Below are 21,995 nucleotides of genomic sequence, written 5' to 3'. Positions count from 1 at the left end.
TCATAATTTAACCTCCCGCTTTAAACTTTCATGCTGGCACCAAGCCATTCAAACATGTTGCTTTCTTGGTGTCTCTCCCTGCAGAGCAGTGGTGGTAGTGCTGGGGAGGGCAAACACACTTCCAGCCCCACATCTCCTTCCTGTCCATGCAGGAATGGCTTCTCCATGGCAGCTTCTGAACTTCAGGCTTAAAACACAGCATACCAGTGTGCAAATCAGAGCCAATGGCTCATCGAGAAAAGGAGATATATGAAAGTGGGGTGGGACTTCAACCTTGAATCCCAGGGAGACCTCTGTCCAAATAGACAGATGGCCCCCAGGTAGCCTTCAGGGATTTTTTTGCATTCTCTCAATATATCTATATACATGCAGTGTATCTTTCCATTTTTCAATAATAACCCCATTTCACATGCATTATTGCTCCTTTTGTGCTCCTTTTTGAAAACACCAAGATTCTTTTATCAAAAGCAGAACGTGAAACTCGTTCCACATATATGCTGATAGTGTATTTCCAGCCACACCATATCTGCTTTCTGCTTGTCTGTGTTTAACACCCTGTCTGGCTGAGCAGAGGCTGCTGCCTATCAATTCAGATAGCTCTTCTCCTCCACTGATCAATTAACCACTTCTTTTTTCACCAATTTCTTTCCAAAATTAGGCGTTCATACCAGTTCTTGACTGGAGTTGTCACCCTCTCTCTTCCATTCATCCCCTGCACTGTCTTTCCTTCCCTTCAGTTCAGTTCTCAGGCTGTTACTTTAAACCCACTCATGTACCACTTCATTTTTCAGATATACCTGTCCCAAAGCTCTTCATTCTTTTCTCCTTTCCAGCACAGCACTTCACAGTCCATTACTTCATTCTCTAGAATTATTTGGTATAGTTCCCAGTTTGCTTTCTCCATTGAGTTATTTGATCTCTATTCTTAGCCAGCCAAATAATGCAAAATAATCGGTATTCCAGCCAGGGATTTAGTACCCAGCTCTCCTAAACTGATCAATTCATGGATTCCCTTACTGGAATTCATTGGTTTTTTTCTCTTGGACTATGCCCCACCCAGTTACTGAACTTGTCTACCTAATGGCAATTTATTTAGAAGCCCTAAAGACATTTTAGGCAAATGTAATTTAAATGTGGATTTAAATAAAAGGATATGCCAAGCACTTTGAAGGATAAAAAGTTTCATTCTTAGATTAAAAGGATGGATGGAGGGAGCTTTTGCACTGTCTTTTTAAAGCTACAAGTTAAAAGACAAGTCTGCAGGTTGTTTTTTCTTTTTCTAATTGAGCTGAGAAAATCTATTTAGTTTAATCTTTGAAAAATGGATTTCAGATGATTTGCATCATGCCAACTATTTTGTTATGATAGAATTAATATGGTTTTAAAACACGAGCAGTGTAGTATTATAGAGAAATAAAAGTGGTGGTATAAAAATATGATCAATTATGATTTATCCTTCTAATCCTTAAGTATTATAATTGGCAGGGATTTTGCCATTGAGATTGTGGGTTTAGTTTTTGCTTATTTTTATTACATGAAATTTTATTATGAAACTGCTTGTAGTGTGCAGGGCTATTATCAACAAAGCAGCAAGGTGTTAGTCTGTAAATACTTAATAAAAATTCAATTTCTCATAATATTTGCAGATGTAGATGAGTGCAGCAATGATGGAACTGTTGCCTGTGGAGATCATGCAAAATGTGAAAACGTGGATGGAGGGTTTAACTGCTCCTGTAAGGAAGGTTATCAACCATCCACAGGAAAATTGCAGTTTAAGCCAAATGATGGCACTTCCTGCCAAGGTACATGATATTATAAAGGTTTATGTGTTATTATAGAGATACATCTTCTGAGAAGCCCACCAGTGCCTATTTATCTTCAGTTAGATTAATCAGCAAGACATGAAAAAGAGGCAAGGCTGTGGCATCTACAATTCCTGTGAATAGAATAATTTTGTGAATGTATTTTTGCTAAACAGTGTGATGAGATCCATTTGAAATAATGGTTACCCCCTCACAGCTGTCAGATCTGTGCTCCTCTCTGTAAATTCGAGCTGTCTCTACTCCAATTGAGGAAGTGCCATAAAAGGGACCAAACTCTACCTGAATAAAACAGCTCATTCCAATCCAATGGTATAACTAAAACAACATCTTTATAGTTTGACAATGGAATGCTGTGTTTTATGTGCATAAATTCAGAATGCTGGTGGTTTGGGGAACGACCTCAACAAGACCTTTTGCAATTAGTATGTATTGAATATTGATTGAACTGCAATGTATAATTAGTTTCCCTTCTTATTTTTACAGAAAATCCAAAGGCCAAGTGTGAGTTATTCAAAGACTGTATAGCTGAACAAATTAATAGAACTTTAGCCAGAGTAAGTAGCATTGGTTTGTACATTAATTTTCAAATCCTTTAATTGTTTCTGTTTGAAACTGCTATTTCAACTATAATAGTTCTTAAACAGTTTTTAACAAAGGCTTGAAGCATAAAATTGAACTTAAGCATGTTTACAGAAGGTTTTTTAATAATTTCAAATTATTTGAACTGGGTTGTATGTTCTACTCATGATAATAACTTGCTGGGAATCTGCATGTTCTCTTTCCAGCAAAGTGACTCATGATGCATGAAAAATTCAGAAGTGTGGTAATCACTCAGCTGTTTCTGTAATTTCTGGAGTTACACACTGCTGCATTTACTGATGTGCAATTATTTGCTTGTTCAGAAGGAAGGTGAGATAGCTTACAAAAGTATTATCAACAAGTGACTAAATAGAAAAGGGAGCCATAACATCTTGATATGCTGGTTTATTTACTCCTCAAAGGCAAGTATATAAAGTGATGCAGGATTTCTAGAAAAAAATACTCTGTGGCCAGAGTACATTTCACTAGAAAACACTTTTTTTCACCAGAAACAGAGATTCCTGAAGCCAATTAAAAGTATATTAATGAATCCACTATTCATTATTCTACAGCTACAGTGTTGTTTAATTTTAAAGGATAAATGAAGCACAAGCATAAATAAATTAAAAGCAATTGTATATGTTTGCATTTGATATTAAGCAAATTGATTGAGTTATTGGAGTCAAAGGGCTATTATTTTAAAGAATTTTATTTACTTAGTATTATATATATGTTTTGTTAACGTATTTTTATGCTTACTTGCCATGTAATACGTTATATCAAATATAATACCTGCTTATCACACTTAGATAGGAAGCCATAGTAAATGTTACAGCAGACTCTTAGAGGGAGATTTTTTTAAAAGATATACTCAAACTAAACTTAAATTAATTACTCAAAATACTTTTGTGTAAATAACTGTCAGATTTTTAGCCTGTTTTTTAGTTCTGTTCAGTATCAAAGACAAAAGATGTTCAACAGCAGAGAGTAGAGATCATACAAAATCAGATGTTAAGTTTTTATTAATTAGATTCCTGTATTGTGAAGTAAGATTTCTTCTCTTATTCAGCCACAAGACTTAAATGTGGAAGGTTAATCTTCATCTCACCCTCTCCTTGCTCTATTTTTAAACTAGCTGTTTTATGTAAGTTCATTTAGCAGTTTATAAGCTGAAGCACTGAAGGAGAAATAGGCAGTAGAGTTCACTCAACTACATGCTTCATAATTTGCATTTGAGAAAAAACAACTAAAAAAATTTACAAATACTTCCCATCTGCTCCCACTTCTTCAGGTAAAATTTAAAAGAAAAGTCAATAGATTAATACAGAAGCAGAATAATCATATCACTGATATTTAATTATTTTTGCAGAATATGTACTGGTTCACTTTAGATCATCAGGATAAATAAAATAGCTGCTGTAGGGAAAAATGTATAGTGATAGCACACAATTTTTTTAATTGTGGTTGCTGGTGAAGGTTATACTAGACATGTGTAACATCAACAATTTATGGGTCAACATGTTGATTGACTAGGGGTGTTTATGCACTAGTGTCTTATAAACCAGTATGTTAATTAACAGAAATCTGTTGGGTTCATTTTCACGTGCAGAAATATGGCTTTACTTGTTTCATTAAGATATGAATTCTGGCATTTTTCAGATCAATCATTTAAAAACACCTCTGGAGAAGCTGCAAGAAATTAACAAAAATACTTTGGGACCACTTTTACCTGTAGAAGTGATTTCATATGTTGAAGCACTGTCTTACTCATCGTGGAACACCATGAGTGACTCTGTCTCTGACAACGAAGCCCTTCACAACACCACCATTAATGTGAGTGGATCAAGCCTTGGAGCCCTGGGGTTTATCCTTTTTCCAAAGATAGTGTGTGACTCTTCCCAAACATATGCTTTTCCTTACAGGTTTTGGTCAACACTGTGAACAATTTTTTACAAAAGGACAAAATGACAGTGTGGGAAGCTCTACCTGTAGAAAACCAAAGGCGGAGCCTGACTAAGCTGCTGCACACTGCAGAGCAGGCGACACTTGTCATGTCACAGAGCTTCAAAAAGACAGCCCAGCTGGATGCTAATGCAAGTGACATAGGTAAGATAAAGAAAATTATTCTAAGATATACTTTAGATGTAGATTAATCTAAGGAGTTTTTCAGCACAATTATGAAGATTAGAAATGGTGTTATGTGAAAGACGCAGGTGTTAATTTGTATGATTTTTGTAACTAACACCTGACTTTCAGTGTAGGTATCATAATTTTCAAAGACTAAACACGAGTCCAGAGCAAAAAAACAATTTAGAGTCTGTGGGAACATCTTTTTATATTCTCTTTAAATCTCTGACTATGGCCATACTCACACATTCTAGATTCATTTATTAAAATTATCCTATGCATCTTATGTGTATAAAAAACATCAGTGGAACAAAATCTGGATTTGCTCTCTACAGATTTTTTTGACTCTTTTTGGTTCAGTGTAGTTATTATAAATGAACTTGAAATAAAGATGGTACCTAGAGAGTTTAAATTTGAGTGGCTTTATCTCTACAGGAATTTCTCATTTTAAGAGGAATTCCCCAGGAGAAGAATTGGTTAGTCTCAACTGCACCATTTTGCTCACCTACCTTCTTTCTCCCTGTGTGCTGGTGTCTTCCCACCAATACCTGATGATTTTGCTGTGATAATAAGAGTTTTACCATTCCTTCACTGCGAGCAGAATAAGGCTGAAACTAACCACTTATGAAAATCCTGATTAAGTATGACTGATTCCTTTCTCAATTGCCACTTTTTCATCTTTATTTTTCTGAATTTGCCCAAACTGTATGTGATCTGATTTCTTATTTTAGATTTAGTACAGTCCTTCAGTGTCTCTCGCTAGCTTTCTGTTTTGTATGATGACTTGATGAGAAAGATTCCTACTGTGGTCTCGAGGCAGGTCAAACCACTTGTTCTTCCCTCACCTTTCTGAAAATAAACTAGAGTGATGAAAAAGTAGGGAGGGATTTGTTCCTTGACATAGTCTCTGTAGAATCCGACATGTTATTGCAGAGCACCTCTGGGACTGCAGCAGGTCCAGGTGTTGGCTGTAAAGCCCCTGTGCCCCCTCCCCACACCTCCCTTGCTTGAAAGCAGAGGCTCTCGTCACCACAGAGCTGAGCCATGAAAGTCAGGATGAGATGATTGGGGTGTACTCTCCAGTGGAGCTGTAGATATCAGTCACCAAAGTGACAGAAAAAGCAGATTAAAAGAATGGAGAGGAATTCCTGTGTTGAAAGGTTAATGATTATATTTCTTGGTTTTGTTCTAAAATGGTAAACTGAACGAGCTCATTTCTAAATTGGACCCAAACACTAAAAATTTTTGTTACTGTTTTTCAGCATGAATAACTTTCTCATAGGTCTTGTATGTGCCACACAAACTGTTTTGGGATAAGACCTACAACTTCACCCCTCTCTCTCCACTGCTTTTTTTGGTGCAAGCTCTTGAACTACAAGCTTTTCAAAACTCCAGCCAAAGAAAACAATTTCCTATGCCCTTACAACCATTTTGTGACAGCTGGTCTATTGAATAGCTCGTATTATTTTTGTGTGCTGTGGTATAAGCAATGCAGATGGTCTAGCTTAGTGATATTCCTCCGTCAGTCAAGTTTTACATTTGTTTGCTGTTGTTTTGTTTTGTTTTTAAAAATAGCCTGATTGACTTATTTTTGTTCCCATCCTGGGTGATTGAAACTCAGCACCGTAATGAAGCAAATAAAGAGCTCAATAGACGCTAATGTAGTTTTTGTCCTAAGGGGTGAAGCTTGTTTGTTTGCTTTTTGACAAGACACATCATTAGTTCATGGTGCAATGTGCATTTGGTAGCATGGATAGATAACCATAAAATATAAACTTTTCAAAAATTGGCTTTTATCAAATGTTATTATTCAGTGGAGAATTTTATGCTTTCCTTTTTATAATTGTGATTTGTGGCCCCTTTCAGAAATACATTTTTAATAAAGCAATAGCTCTTCCTAAAGTAACCTACATTGTTTTTTTCCTGTACCTAATTTAAGGCAAGGTAAATAAGAGACTATATTTTTCATGGAAAGAGTAAAAAGTAGGAGAGCAAAATGTATGCATGAAAATAAAAAAAAAAAATAGATGTTTAAACAAACATGTTATATTAATGACATTTTTCTTGAAATATTTTGCACAAGGATAGAGTCTTAAAATTCACAGTAATTATGCAATCCAGTAGCACATTTATTAGCCCAACTCTAAATTATGGTAGGCCATAATGGAGCTGTGATTTGTACAGTATTTTTCTTCTTTTTACAGCACTCAAGGCTTTTGTTTTTGATTCACACCACGTGAAACACATCCACCCTCATGTATACACAGGAGGTGATTATATAAAGATCTCTCCAAAGAAGAGAAAGGAACCTCATCCAAATGGTAAGAAACAAAGGCTGGAGAGTAGGTGGGTTAATAAACACCTTGCATAGACTTGAACCCACTAGAAAACACCCAAACACTCAGTTTACCTTGGCTGAACTTCTACACTGCTAAGTACAAAGAAGGCAAGGTATTTTTATCACCCTTTCTCCTTTGTTGTTTCAAGATTGATATTTCTAACATGTCAAGTGAGTTTCCAATGAGTTTTCACATTGGGTATTGGTATCACAGATCTGAGCTTTATCCTTTTCTCAGCCATAGATCTGCTGTATGGCTTTGGACCAGCCCCTTCAACTCTCTGTGCTACTTCTCCTTCAAATTTTGGTGCATCTTTCCATTCAGAGGGTAGCTCACTGGGCCAAGAACATGTAATCTTTAATACCAAAACCAGCAGGACCCAGATCTGGCTTGTTCCTCAGAGTGCTACAGAAAGGGCTTATAACTGCTGTCATCACTAAATATAAATGCATGTGTTTAAGCAGCTCTGAAATTAAACCACATAATTTAATAAACATGGAAAAAAAATTAAATCCTCATCTTCCATCTAATCTGTATCTCTTCATGTATCAGTATCTAAAAATGTGGTTTATTGTGCTACCAGGGAGAAAGTCACTACATTTTTTTAAGATCAGCACTGAATCCGAAAATACCTTTTTCCTTTTCCCTATTTGTATTCCATCCTGGGTCCACTGTCACGGAAGTCAAAGCAAGCTGGGTATTTCAGAAAGGTCCAGTATTTACTTCAGGTGTGAGACATTTTACTTTATAAGCGTTGACACCACATGTGTAACCAGTTGCAGAACAGCAGCAAGCATACATTACTCTGGGAAAAATATATGTGCATATATCTAATTAGTATTGCCAGCGCGAACACACATTTTTATTTCTAATGCCAGTTACATTGTTTTAAATAAAGCTATATTTCATTGTCTCTAAAGCACTTTTATAAGTATTCCGCAAAGACTCCATCTGTTTTGCATATTTTATGCAATAGCAGCAATAATGTCTATTGTTTATTGTTTCCTTAATGTCTTCAATTTTGTTCTTCTATAAAACCCACAAACTACTAACCCTGGTCTGTTTGATTGATAGGCACTGTTGCAGTTGTCTTTCTGCGGTACAGCAATATTGGTTCTCTGCTTTCATCACCTAAAAACAGCTCCTCCAAAGACCCTTCAGAGCACAGACAGACAGTCAGCTCAGCAGTTATAGCTGTTGCAATTAGCTCAAACCCACCCACACTCTATGAGCTTGAGAAAATAACATTTACCTTAAAGTATGCCAAGGTAAGGGGTTTTTTTATTATCAGCTTCAAGTAAAACAAAACATTAGCTAATGATTTTATGTGATGCAAGCATACCTGCAGCATATGATAAACTGAGACATAATTCTGTTGTTTGCTATGTGAGGTTACCATTTATTACTCTAATAAGATTAATCTCAAATGTGACATCCTAAGTGCAATATACTAAATATGATACAGAGGAAAATTGCTATGGGACTAAAACAAGGGCAATAATGCCATCTTTGCTGGGTTGTAATATGGATAAAATGTAGATGCCTAAACCAGAGAACATTACAGGATCTTGATTGTTCTGTATTTAGGTGGGGATTTTTTTCTGAAAAAACTTAAACATGTATACTAAAAAAAGGGAAGAAATGCTTCAAGGTTAATGCAAAAAAAAGTAACCTGGAATTAGGGGGTCATAGCAGAACCTATAGCTTTGAAGCTTTTTTTATTTCTGAAATCTGAACACATTTATTTAAAACTGAGAGGTTTACTTCCAGCAAATACAGATTTTTGCTGGTTTCACTCATAGGTGAAGAATCACGTTACCTGGCACAAAGAATAATCAGAAACATAAGAATGCAATTCTGTAGAGGAGTGAGCAACGGGACAAGGTGCTAACCTTGATTACATAGCTTTTAAATTTGTTACTTCCCTTCTGAGCTAGAAATCGCCTTTATATAAATTTGCATAAATTTATAAAGCCTGTATTACAGTGGAGACTTAGTCTTTAACTAGATTTAGCAAGCACTAACTGTACTAAGTAATACTAATGGTCTTACCCTTCACTGTTGTGTAGCAGGTGATATAGCAGGTGTGATATGACCCTGGCTTTATCCCAGATTGCTTTGTAAAATTCACAGACTAAGTCTTAGTTTTTGAACTGCTCATTTGGAATGGATAAGCAATGTGGCTGTAACCTTGGAGTCTAGTCCACGTTCAGCAGGTGCAAGTGTATATATAACAGTGTTTTCAATAGGTAAAAATTCCAACGTCTTTGCAGGTGCCAGAAGGGTTCAGTAATCTGATTAGACTACATGTTTGGTGGGGTTTTAGCTGTGTGAATAAATTGCTTCCATCCCCAGCCACATTTTAATTGCTTGGAATAGGCCTTGCAGAATGTGTTTTTTGTTTCCCAGCCTTCCAATGATAACAAGCATTTTTTAATGAATTGCGCGGTCTAGCGTAAGAAAGGTCTCTTGATGGGAAATATCCTGCCTTTTGCCATCAGCAGAACATCTTGTTTCTGTTCCAGACTGCAGATAAAGACATTAAATGTGCATTTTGGAACTACTCAGACACAATGAATGGCAACTGGGCTACAGAAGGCTGTGAGCTGACACATTCCAACTCCACTCATATCTCATGCAAATGTAATCATCTGACTCATTTTGCTGTTTTGATGTCCTCAGGTGGCTCCGTTGTAAGTGCTATTTTAATTTAGTGTTTTACCTGACACTTTCTTCTGTTTTCATTCCTTATGTTTTTATTTTAATGCAACCTGCATACTCAGCCCCCTTTAGGTTGTCTCCTGGTTTTGTTCAGCAAACACACAATTTATTGTGCACAAAGCAAACAAAATTCCTCCCATATGTGTTTGAATTTCCTTATGTCCTTTCAGCAGTATTACAGAGCAGTGATGCAGCAAAGTATCTTGTTCCAAAAACACAGTCTGTTGTGCTTATTTTTGGAGCATTGCATTTCATTTTAAATCTCACTTTAGGACTGCTGTGGGATTTATCTGCCATTCATTGGTGGTCAGTAACCATATGGCCCTGAATTTCTGTCTCTCAAAACTTTGCCACCCGTTTGTCTAACCTTGGCATCTAAAAATCTGCTTTAAATTCTCTCTGGAGAGTTTGCAGCAGCATAATCAATCTGAAGTTTATGACTATTAAACATGGACACTCACGACCAGCACAAAATCAGGAGAATGGCCATTCAATTTATGTCCTTCTTATGTAAAGAAGCCCCATAGATTTCCAGGATCTCAGTGGGGATCTGCAGGAGCTCAGGTCCTGCCTCAGGAGGCAGCTTTATAAGGTATCAGAACTGACAGCAAGCAGAATATTAGCATGAATATACTGTATTGAGACAGCTCTCTCACACTGTGAATTTCATGCTGATAGAGGCTGTTTCCTGGTTGCTAAATAGCATCCTAAGTCTTCAGTTCAAATTTAAAACCTTTGCAGGTACTTATATAGTTATTTTGAAAAGAAAGGCTGAGAGGTGAAGAATCTCTCATCCTTTATTTAGTAAAAAAATACTTAGATGCATTTTATGGTCAGCTGAACACTATCCTTTTGCAGATGTACAGTTCATGTATTTCAGAGTTTCTTTGTTCAAATAACAAACAACAGAAGAAATTGTATTCTTATACAGAAAATATTCCTGTCCAGTATTGAAATACCTTGTGTTTCTCTGGAGAAAGTTCATGTTGCATATCTGGAATAGCATTTGCTTGAAGTGATTGTTATTTCAGAGTCTTGTTTTGATCATGTTGCAAATTCAGTAAGACAGTTATTCAGTTTTGCTTATCTAAGTCACTGCTGTGATAAGTCCTTTTATATTAGAAAATGTTCATGTCATATTAATGGATGTCCTACTGCCAGTGTATTTGTCATTCACTAAAATGATCTGATTTTGAAAATCTTATTAGGAGATACCGATGTTAATAAAAAGTTTTGTTAAGAAATATCAGAAAATGCAAGAGCAGGAATATATAGTTTATTACTAATTTCCCCTAGAATTATATCTGTCTCAGAAAAACCCAATACTTTTTAGATTATCCAAAGTTTACATTTCCAGTGAAACTCTACAAACAATTTTGATTAATATTTTGTAGAAAAGAAGAAAAGAGCTGTATTATAGAATGAGGTCTTTCTTGAGAAGTTACAAAGCTGTTCTTTTAAATACTATATTATAATTTTCCCCCAGGGTGTTACAAATTATAGCATTCTTACAAGAATCACTCAGCTAGGAATAATTATTTCGTTGATTTGCCTCTCCATGTGCATTTTCACATTCTGGTTCTTCAGTGAAATTCAAAGCACTAGAACGACAATTCACAAAAACCTCTGCTGCAGCCTTTTCCTGGCGGAACTTATTTTTCTGATTGGAATTAATATGAACAATAATAAGGTGGGTAGCTTTCACTTGTGCTTTGATTTTGTATTGCAAAATAAATATACAGTATTAGATATGATCTTCCTTCCACTCCCCACATTTCCTACCTACAATAGTGACCCTGACTTCCCAGTACAGTAACAGGAAATACAAAATGGCCATTTAAAGAAGCAGAGCCTTCATCTGAGCTGGTGTGTATTGACTTTGCTCCATGGGTTTCTTTTAAAATTTGTCACCTTTACTGAGACTGTGATCTCTATGTGTTTAGCATTTTCACTTCACTTAGGATGCTGTATAAAGCCACACTGGTGGCTCCCAGGGTGACAGTTTTCTCTAAAATCAGGCCAGAGCTGCAATCCCAAGCTGACATCTGAGATATTGAGCTGTTAGCTAGAGTACCCCATGTGAGGTCATGACCTGTCCGTTTTGCTTTTCAGAAAGCTAGGATGTTAATTTCTGCATGCCAGATTAGTATTAAGAAATAAAATTATGCATAAATTATCAAAATAATGTACTGTAAGTGGCTGAATAGTATTTAAAATCACTTGAAAAAATATGAGCTGCTATCCCTGAGGTAGCAATCCAGTACTGATGGATTGAAAAATATCATTTTACAAATACTTTGTATAACGAAAGTTATTTCAGAAATAATTCTTTGTGATGTCTAATTACAATGTTATCAACACAATAAAAATTAACTTTGTGTAGATCAAGCATATAGACTACTCAGCTATAGGATCAACGTAGTTAAACCACTTATACAATTTTTCTGGGAAGTCATACACTAATTTTAAAAGTTGAATGTTGTCACTTTATTTTACCATTTGCTACACAAAACACTAATGAAAGAATGTGCAAATGGGTGTAGGCCAAGTTCTTGTTAACCAGCAATACAACTGGGCTGAATCACCACTTTAGAGTCACTGGGTGACTGGCTGTGCATGTACTATTACATTATTACATATAGAGACAAAATCTTATTAATAGAATTATGACTCCTGCTTTCTCTGATTGAATTTCTAGCTCTTCTGTTCAATTACTGCTGGACTACTTCATTATTTCCTCTTAGCTGCTTTTGCATGGATGTGTATTGAAGGCATTCACCTCTACCTTATAGTTGTGGGAGTCATCTACAACAAGGGTTTCTTGCACAAGAATTTCTATGTCTTTGGCTATGTCAGTCCAGCCGTGGTTGTTGGAATCTCTGCTGCACTGGGATACAAGTACTATGGCACCACAGAAGTGTAAGTGACTATTTCTGTGTCCAAATCATCATACAGAAGGAGACAATAATCACAAAAGCACATTTCAAGGCATTTTCTGCTGTTTAATTTTCAGATGTTGGCTCAGCACTAAGAATAACTTTATATGGAGTTTTATAGGACCAGCATGTCTAATAATTCTTGTAAGTATAATTTTAATTTTTATTGTAGTACATAAAGCCAATAATAAAAGGTGTTTAATAATCACTCACCCACTGCCAGAATAGCTGTGAGTGCTAATTATAGGGCAGAATTGACTAATTTAGATCTTTTTATAGTATCTCTAAATTATTTATATGCTGTACATCTAAATACTTTACTAGTCTGAAAAATGAATGTTTGACAAAAAAAGCTCAATATAAAATCAGAGGAGTTTTTTCCTTACTCTCTTTCTTTTATCCCAACGGTTTGAAAAATTCTGTGAAGCATTTCTGGTTTTTACAGGGAAGTGTCTTTGTATGTCACTGGCGTCTCAGCATGGCTCAGCAGGAGGTGTACACAGACACCATCCCAGCAGACAGATAATCTGGTTTTTCAAATGTTGTGTGACTTAATCTCTTATCAGTGATCGGTCATCTTTGTAAGATTAGACTGTCATCTCTGTGGTTTTATCATTCGCATGTACCCTGTCATCATCAAAGCCATTTTAAACTAAATTGCGACGTCAGAGAAAAGAACCCGCTATTTCACACGGGCAGACAAGTCAAGTATTGATAGCCCCATTTCAGTTGTGAAGAGGGCCTTTTTAATTCCTATTGGAAGTGGTTTCAAACCTACGAATTTGGCAGGTATTACATGTTCAATTCTGAATTGAGATGTTTTTGGTGTCTCACGAGCATTTCTAAGTGCTATAAAGTTTAAGGAACCATTCTAGCTGTAATGGGGCTTTATTCTGTAAGACTGTTGACAGTGATAGTTGGGGCTAACAGAAGGAGAAGGTGCAATAGTGAGGCCTCACAACATCTGTGGTCAAGTCAGCTACAACTATGTTGCCTTTTAAGCTATTTGGTGTAATGTGAGGATTTGTTAAAAAAAAAAAAGTGGAAGATCCTAACACATACAACTCGGTAGTGAAACAGTTTTATTTCAAGGCATTATCCATTTCAAAGCTTAATAAAGTATCAGGTATATTTCTGGTCAAATTTCACACCAAATTCCCACTGCATATTCCCACAGCTGGAAACAACCTGCCAGATCTAGCTGTGAGGTTATGCCTCCCCATCTCACCCCTCTGGTGAGCACAGCAGAGTTTGAAAGGTGAAGCACCATGACCTTCCTTGGCTCAGTGCTTCTGGGTCACACAGCCCTGGTCCAGCAGGTTACTAAGATGGAATAAAATCATTGCAAGACATCATCCTTTACTAGGAAATTCTTACAACGTTTAGGTTTAAGTTTACAACTTCCTATTTCCTCTTTGGACCTTATCTTTTCTTCCATAGAGGCAGCAGGGCTGGGGTTTTGTTGTCATTTCTCTCATTCCTGTTCCTCATCTGCCTTCAGGTAAAGATTTATGCACAGTGATGTATCTCTGTGCAGTTAGCACACGAAAATCACATTATCAAAACACACAAAATGCGCCAAGAGCAGGCATGTGTAACCTTGTTTCCAGCTCCAGCAGAGCCGTGCCCAGTGGGGATCCCAGGTACACAGCACAGAGGCAGAGCAGGGAGGGCTGCAGTGGCTTTGCTGTAAATCTGGCTGGCTGCACAAGTAAATCCTGCAAGCTGAGCTCTGAGGCCTGTAGATATTCTTTGAGCACTCCGGGTCTTCCACCAATCCCTGCAAATTAAAAGGAAAAAGGGAGGTGCTGGAAGTTCATCCAGACCTGTGTGCCAGTGCAGCCCTCCTATGGATGAGGAGAGCAGCCAGTCCTTTGCCTAACTGAAGCCATGCAAAAGACCTGTAGCTGAACAGCAAAGACCCCAGTGGTTGTTCAGCAAATTTTTGCGGGTTATAGAAGTATTTTATGCTAACTTGTTTTCACAATATTCACATACTTTTATTTATTTTCTCTTCATAACAATGTGCTGCTAAACCATGGGGTAAAAAGGCAACCCACTTTCAGCAAGGTGCTTCAGCTGCTCCAGGGTTTTTTTGAGGGTTTGGACAGCTAGTTTTGATGGAGTGATAGCAAAATGAAGCCTGAACTGCAAGAGAGATATTTTCTAAGCATGCAGGGACCTGGGTACTTTGCTCATGCTCTATCCAGGTAATAAAGGAAAATACGGAAAACCCCATGAAAATAGGCACTGACACTAGAAGATGAAGTTGGTGTCAGATGTCTTCTCCATGGAAAGCACATTGTTGGTAGCAATTCTGTTTCCATTGTCCAGCCTTCCTGTTGAGAACACTGCATGGGCTCCAATATGACAAAGATTAAACTCTTCCAAAGTAGCGCCACTCAGGCAGTCCTTTTAATTACAGGAGCCCAATATTTCCCAATATTTCCATTCTTCCCACAGCTAATTAAAGAGGAAAAAAAAATATTAATTAAGTACTCTGACAAGAAACTTTTGTTCTAGTATAACCAGATAGGGCACTGCAACCATCATATTGAAAGCTGAAAAATCTGGCAGCTCCACTTTACTGTTAATCCTGAGCTTCATCTACTAATAGCATTGAATTTGCAGGTTTTCCAAGATAGTCAGGAGACCATGGACATGAATTCTCTGGAGGGCTACAGACCACAAAATTCTTACACAAAAACATTTAAATCATTGTCAGGACAAATGCCCATGTACCCAAATGGTGGTTTCCACTTCTGTGAGTGGGGCCCAGGAGAATTGTGGTTTGGATTATACTGTAATATGCCTCTGAGCCAGCATTTAAATGATGAAGAACAGAAGCCCTCCTGCACCAATGGGTTGACTGTCTCAGGGCACGTTTTTCAAACACATTCTTGCGCTGTTAATCTGCAGTAATAATGAAACATAGGGAGCTCAAGTGTTTATCAGAAGTACAAATTAGCTTCTCCTCTGATTGCCTAACCAGAAACACTACTTCTGAAGGTGTTTGCTTATTAATACTAAGGCTCTATTAGAAGTCTTAAGTGCAAAGCAATGGACTTATTGATCCCATCTAAAAATTATTATTATTAGATTGGTGACTGTACATGAAAAGAAGTGGGTCAGAAACTCTTTAGATGGACTTAGCAAAGAAAGAGCATTTTAAACCTTTATAAAACAAGCTGCAAACTGAAGATAATTTCCACAATTTATTTCTTCCTCCTAATATTTGTAATCTTTAGAACCACAACCATTTTAACTAAAACTATGCAATAGATTAGATCAAAGAATACAAGTATGGAGAAATTATTTATAACATGTATTTAAACTTTTTAATAGAAACCTGAGTTTATCTCAAGCTTTAAGGGACAAGCATTCACACACATGGCAACCCAAGACTGATTGAGGCAAAGACAAATATAAACCCCAGAGATAAAACGTATGAAAATGGTGGGGGGAAAAAAGAGAATAAAAAGAATCCCTAGAAGAACTTTCTTTTCTATTGTAATATACTCTTACAATAATAATCTCCCTGTAATAAGTGTGTAGAAGGGAAATGACTGTTTGCTGCCAGGGTGATGGGTGCAGTTTTGATTAGCATTTAATATCAGTCAATAACAACCTCCTTCCCATTGTGGGGGATTTCAACATGGCTTTCCCTACCTCTGGCATTACATCTTTTTGAGTGGGAATAGACTTATGTTAGGGCTTTACTCTACATCCCTGGTGTTTTTGGAAACTTCATCTTTATGGACACAGCATAAGTCCTTCCACTTGTACCTATTTTGAGGTTCAGCTATATATTAGTTATCCATTTGGGTGTTGAAATGATGTCTGGAATGGTTGGCCAAGGGCTATTAACACTGTAGTTATGAAAGTCTATGAGACATTAAAAGGAAAATTTGGAAAAGAATCACTGCTATTCCAAGTGCAGCTATAGCCAACCCTTCTAATATACCTGTCTCCCACAATGTTCTCCCATCAAATCTGTTCAGCTGAGCTTTGTGCAGCAAGTTCAAAGTCACCCATGAAAACATGATTTGTACCTTTACAGTATCGACAGAGTCATGCAGACTTGACTGTTGTACCTACTGTCACTGCCACAATAAATTGGCACACCTCTGTGAGGAACCAGGACTCAGAAGTGTGACGTGTTGTAACATTAATAGGTGCAATTTGCCATTTGACAGTATAAATCTATCACTATCATTTGTTGAGATCACCTCTCTAATAAAAAATACAGACTTGCTCTTTGAGGTTGGAACATTTCCAAAATTGAACATCATCCAGATAATCCTCTCTGTGGCTTTTATCCAAACATGCCAGGGCTGTGCAGTGAGGAGGTATTCCTTGAATGCTATTCCTTGTTTTACTCCTCTAATGAGTGTTTTTAGGGAGTTTGAAGGTGTCTGGCTTGGCTTCAAGTTCCAGTTTCTTGAAACAATTGGTAATTATAGTGTTTACAACATAAAAATGGCTTATACATGAACCCTGCAATTTTCAGAGCATTCTTGTGCACTTGACTTGGAACGCACAAGCCAAGAATAATTCTTGGGAGTGGTGTTCCCAGAAAATCCAAGCTCTTTTTAATAAATGTAATGAATAATCAACTGTGAAGAAAAAATATCCTAAGAACTTCAGTGATTGATTAACCACACTGTTTTGAACCTCTCTTGTATAAATGAATGGGTAAATGAATAAAATATACAGATTGCAGTTGCAAAATACAAAAAAGTGACATATGAGTGATGAAAGCAGGCTAACAGTAGACTAATGCTTTTCATTAAGGAACTGCCTGCATATTCATTAGAGCTAGTCGATTACTTAAAAAATACATTCATCAGATAATTTATTTGATGAATTTTACCATTATTTGTCAAATAATTTATTCAACAAAAAAAGGTAAAATTAATGGACTAGTGCATTTTTCAAATCTTAATGGACAGCTCTAATACTTATTCAGTTCTGTACATTTAGGTTGATTCAGGATTAATAATACTGCTGCAATCAATGCAGAAAAATCTCCTGGCAAATCCATTACTGTGCTGTTTTCTCATATACTCACAAATTTTATGTACTTAATCTAGGCTATTCAAACTAAACATCTTTCTTATCAAAAAAAAAATTCAAAGAATCTAAGATATTACATTTTCTCAAGCTTCAAAATAAAAATGATCTGATGGACCATTGTTGCCATATAAAAATATTTTTTTAAAAAATTAATTAATAAATAAAAAGCAGCCCCTCTGAGGCCAGTCACATCACACTGATGTCATCAAGTGCACTGCCTCTTTGGTCTTCCCCACTTTATTATCCCTAGCCTTCAGTGAAACATTGCATGTTCAATATTCCTGACATTTCTTGATATTCTAAGAATTATTATCAAAACTTTTTCTTGACCTCTGACTTCCACAACAACACATCTCACATTTTTCAATGAATATTTATGCTCTGAAAAATTCTATGGGTTTTTTGTGATAAATGCTTAGTTATGTTTCTTAGATAGATGTGAAAGATGTACCCTACATTTACTGTATGTTTTTCAGAAAATAGCCATTTAAAACATTTTTTTATATCTACTGTTATTTCTCAGTCTGCCTTTTTAGTGGAAATAAATTCCTACAGGGACTAGCAATGCCTTTATTATTCTTTTTTAAAGAGTAATAGTCCCCTTTTCATTAGCCCCTCTGTGGCTTCAGTTAAAGGTGTCCCCATGGCATTTTTATGCCATTGTGGATAAAGTGGAAAGAATTAATTATATAGTGGCATTAAAGACTGAGTCTGCAACTTTGCTTGAAACAGATTAGTTCAAACCACAGTGCTGTTCAGCAACAATACCTGCTGTGCTAAATAATAACTGAGTCAGAAAGTACTGACCGTGTTCAGTGGACAGGATCAGCTTAAATCTCCAAGATGCAGCTTCCATATTGCCAAACCCAATGGATGCAATTTTTCAGCAAGACCAGCGCTTTCACATGAATCAAGGGTTTATCTTCCTTCCCTCTGCCATTAAATCCTCCATTCTATAGTCCCTGGAAATACTTAGAAAAAAGAAGGGGTGTCCATTAGTTCTATTAAAGTAATGTAATTAGAAAAATTGCTTGATCCTATGTTACTGCATTATAACAAATTCATCACATAAGGCTGAAGGGTCCTTGAAGGATGTTCCAAACAAAAGTGTTTGCTTTTTAAAACACAACTTAGTAGTTCTGTAAGAAAAAGTACATGAAGTTCTCCCTTGCAGTCACTGAAAGGACACTAGACTTGAAACTCAAGCATGTCCTCTGTCACCAGAGTGAACCAAGCAGACACAGCAGGAGAGGGAGCACAGGTGGATGTCAAGGGAAAAGAGAAGAGCACCTGTATGTGCCAGCTGGCTGCAAATTTCCTGAGATGTTCCACAGCTCAGTGCAGATTGATATTTCACACATCCTCCTCCAGTTCTAGAAAGATACACTGTGCCCACCCTTTTAATAGATCCAGGTATAATCACCTTTTGTGGATTTTTTTTTCCAGGAAAGCCACACAACTGACTGAAATAGGTTGGGGGTTTTTGAGTTTCATTTTTAGGGTTTTTTAATTGTTTAATATCTTCTTGGTGCTTCTGTACATTCCCTTGTTATAAACCTATACATTTATCTTAAACTGTTCATTGAAAGGACACCGTAGGTTTGCTTTAGATAGTTAACATAGACCGATGATGTCTTTTGGACTTTCTTAGTAATTACATGACTTCATCCACATGACGTATTTTCTCACTTGAATCAGATTTTCTTCCACTATTCTACTTCCCCTTTGATTCATCCCTGACAGGCATTTAGAGAGGCAAATTTAAATTCTCAGTAGTAATTGCACAGGAATACTCTACTTGGAAATCTCAATTGGACACTGAAAGAAGTTTTTGTGGTTTTGCACAAATCATGCCATGGGATTTTGTGACCATATCCACTGCAGAATCATAGATATTTCTGAAAAAGCAAAATTTTCAAGAGGATTTGGCAAATTGTGGAAGGTATGGTCATCTTTCTGCCAAATATTCACACCTCCAAAAGGGAAAATACAGCTTGCTCTCAGACTTCACATCTCAGTCATGCTCCTGATACTTTCTCCTTCCTGGTAGCTCATCCAGTCAGTGAAGCTACTTGTACTAAAAGATGATATACAACTATTTCGCTCTTTGCCATGTAAAACTCCTTCTGCAGGGCTCCTGCATAATGCTCCAGATGCAGCCTAAGAAAGGTTTCCATGTGTGCAAAGAAACCATAGGATGGGAGCAATGTGTAGTCTGAACTTTTTGATGCACCTTGAATCAGTTCATTAAACAGCCTGATTTATGTCACTCCCAACTCACAAGACAATACATCTTCTCAAAAGCTTCTTGGAAAAGACGTGTGAACCTAGAAATTATTTATACCGTGAGAAAAAATAAACCCCAGTCCTACCACTGGATCTACCTGGGGTAACATTTATGGCTGAGGTCAGGTACAGCTCTGTTGGTTCATCCCTCCTGCCCTTGGCTGCAGAACTGATGGTAAATAATGTGTTTAGTTTTGCAATCAAATAAGAAGTTTGAATCCACAAGTCTGCAAAGCAGCTTACCCTGATGAAAAACATGGAAAACCCATTTTTTTATTTATTTGTTTGTTTGTTTACATCTTTTTAAGTGTTCTAAAAATATAAAGGAAACTTAATTGAGTCTAAATCTATAGCTTAAAATATGTAACAGAAAACTTTGAAGCATTCATAAATGAAAAGCAATCCTATGTGAACTTTTTTTTTCCATCTGAGTCAGGATTTGTAATAAACTCATTTGGCTATGTTTTAACTTTTAAAACAAGTGAAATCATTAAAATCTTAGAAGCATAAAATTCTACCCCTGAATAATTGAAAATATTTCCCAAAAATACAGCCTAAAGGGGGTTCATTAGTGTTTTTGTTCCATTTCCTACTCCCAGATAAGACTGCTGTTGTATACTTAAAGCATTCGAGAAGATATATTCACTGGGGACATGGTAATGAGATAAATCAGTCAGGAGACAAACCCTGACTGTTTGACTGCCAGCTTGTGTCCAATTTTATGCAATTAATATAGCATACATTTTCATTTTGAAGCTTAAACTGTTGTATTGTTAATAGCTTAATTCCGTTCTCCCCTGACTGAAATAACGATGACCCGCTGAATGTTGTGGTTTTACCCAGCCATTAGCCATCCAGCCAGAAAGACAGAAATGTATTGCTCTCTGTGGCAGAACTCAGACCATCACAAGCTCATTAATTCAAACGCTCATAATGAGGGTCATTGTACAGACTGATACAGATACAGCTGCTCTGAACTTCAGACATCTTTTGAAAGAGCCAAATTCAATATGATATATGTAAAAAATTCAAGTATATGCCTAAGAGAGCAGCAGGAGAAATTTTCTCATTCTTTTTTGTGAGATCTGACATCAGCATATAGATGGTTTCATCAATTATTGAGACAGAGACTAAGAAAGGAAAAGGGAATGATTTGGGGGTTTCATTTTTGAAGTTTGAATGTACAGTGCTCAGACTGAATCAGAACTAGTATGTCTGAGTCTTTAGAATTAGCTGCCTCTTTCTTATACCTTCTCTTCTTTGTAACACTAGAGAGCCTTTAAAGGCTGGTATTTGAAATGTTTAATAACTTTTGAAAGGCTGGGGTGTATCTTTTTCACAAAGATATCCTACATGAAATTCCAAATTCCTTTTTCATTCTATAAATAATGTGTATTGGAAATAGTCTCAAAACCTCGGTGTCATATTAAACAATTACAGCAGTGTTTAAAAAACAAAACTGTCTTTAGAAAACCCTGGATGAGGAACTGGGGGGGGTGAGGGAAATCCAGGTCTTTCTGCTCCAGTGAATATTTAATTATTTATATGCCATGCAATAGATCCAGCAGTAGCAGTAGCAGTGAATAACTATACAGAGTGTGGAAAAACCAAGGGTCATAGCCTAGTCTGAATATTAAGTAAAACAGAAAATTGTGCCCCACGTCTCCAACATCCTGTATAAATGTGCTGTCCACAGGGATTTTCATTGTTCAGGAGTGTCCTTTCTGGTTTTATTCAGAAAAGCTATCCTAGTCAGGAAGCGATTCCCAGTGAAAACAAAGTCTAAAACAGTAAATGTCTTTTAGTGCTAATGAACTGACATTTTTCAAGAAAAATGTATTGGACTAAATTTTTTGGAATGCCCTGTCCTGATCTATTTAATTTCACCAGAAGTCCAGGCGCTAACTGAGCTACCTCCATGAAAGACAGATCATTCCCCTCTGAGCTTTCAAGTGCTCTTTGTCTTGTTTTAAAAAAAGGAATGGGAGGAAGAAGGAAAAAAGATGTCTTAGTTGTCAAATTTGACAGCTTTCAGCTACCTTGATGGGGCAAAATGATGATAGATCACTTCACTCAGTGTCTTACAATTTAATTGTAATTAATTATGA

At 36.6% G+C, this 21,995-nt stretch overlaps 1 protein-coding gene across 2 annotated transcripts in view; it reads left to right on the top strand.

Annotated features, from left to right (window-relative positions):
* Positions 1-21,995, top strand: part of ADGRL4 (adhesion G protein-coupled receptor L4) — a 73,142-nt gene that overhangs the window by 41,980 nt on the left and 9,167 nt on the right. Inside the window, exons 4-13 of one of the 2 annotated variants that reach the window (XM_083868102.1) lie at positions 1,647-1,802; positions 2,307-2,377; positions 4,062-4,235; positions 4,325-4,508; positions 6,734-6,850; positions 7,943-8,136; positions 9,394-9,561; positions 11,076-11,279; positions 12,288-12,508; positions 12,603-12,669. In XM_083868102.1, the coding sequence (XP_083724228.1) occupies positions 1,647-1,802; positions 2,307-2,377; positions 4,062-4,235; positions 4,325-4,508; positions 6,734-6,850; positions 7,943-8,136; positions 9,394-9,561; positions 11,076-11,279; positions 12,288-12,508; positions 12,603-12,669 (1,556 nt within the window). The remainder of the gene's footprint in view (positions 1-1,646; positions 1,803-2,306; positions 2,378-4,061; positions 4,236-4,324; positions 4,509-6,733; positions 6,851-7,942; positions 8,137-9,393; positions 9,562-11,075; positions 11,280-12,287; positions 12,509-12,602; positions 12,670-21,995) is intronic. The other variant, XM_083868103.1, reaches the window with a different exon arrangement.

Source organism: Zosterops lateralis, assembly GCF_965231275.1.
Source record: "Zosterops lateralis genome assembly, chromosome: 9".
NCBI classification, from domain to species: Eukaryota; Metazoa; Chordata; class Aves; order Passeriformes; family Zosteropidae; genus Zosterops; species Zosterops lateralis.
This window is presented reverse-complemented; position numbering and strand designations above follow the sequence as displayed.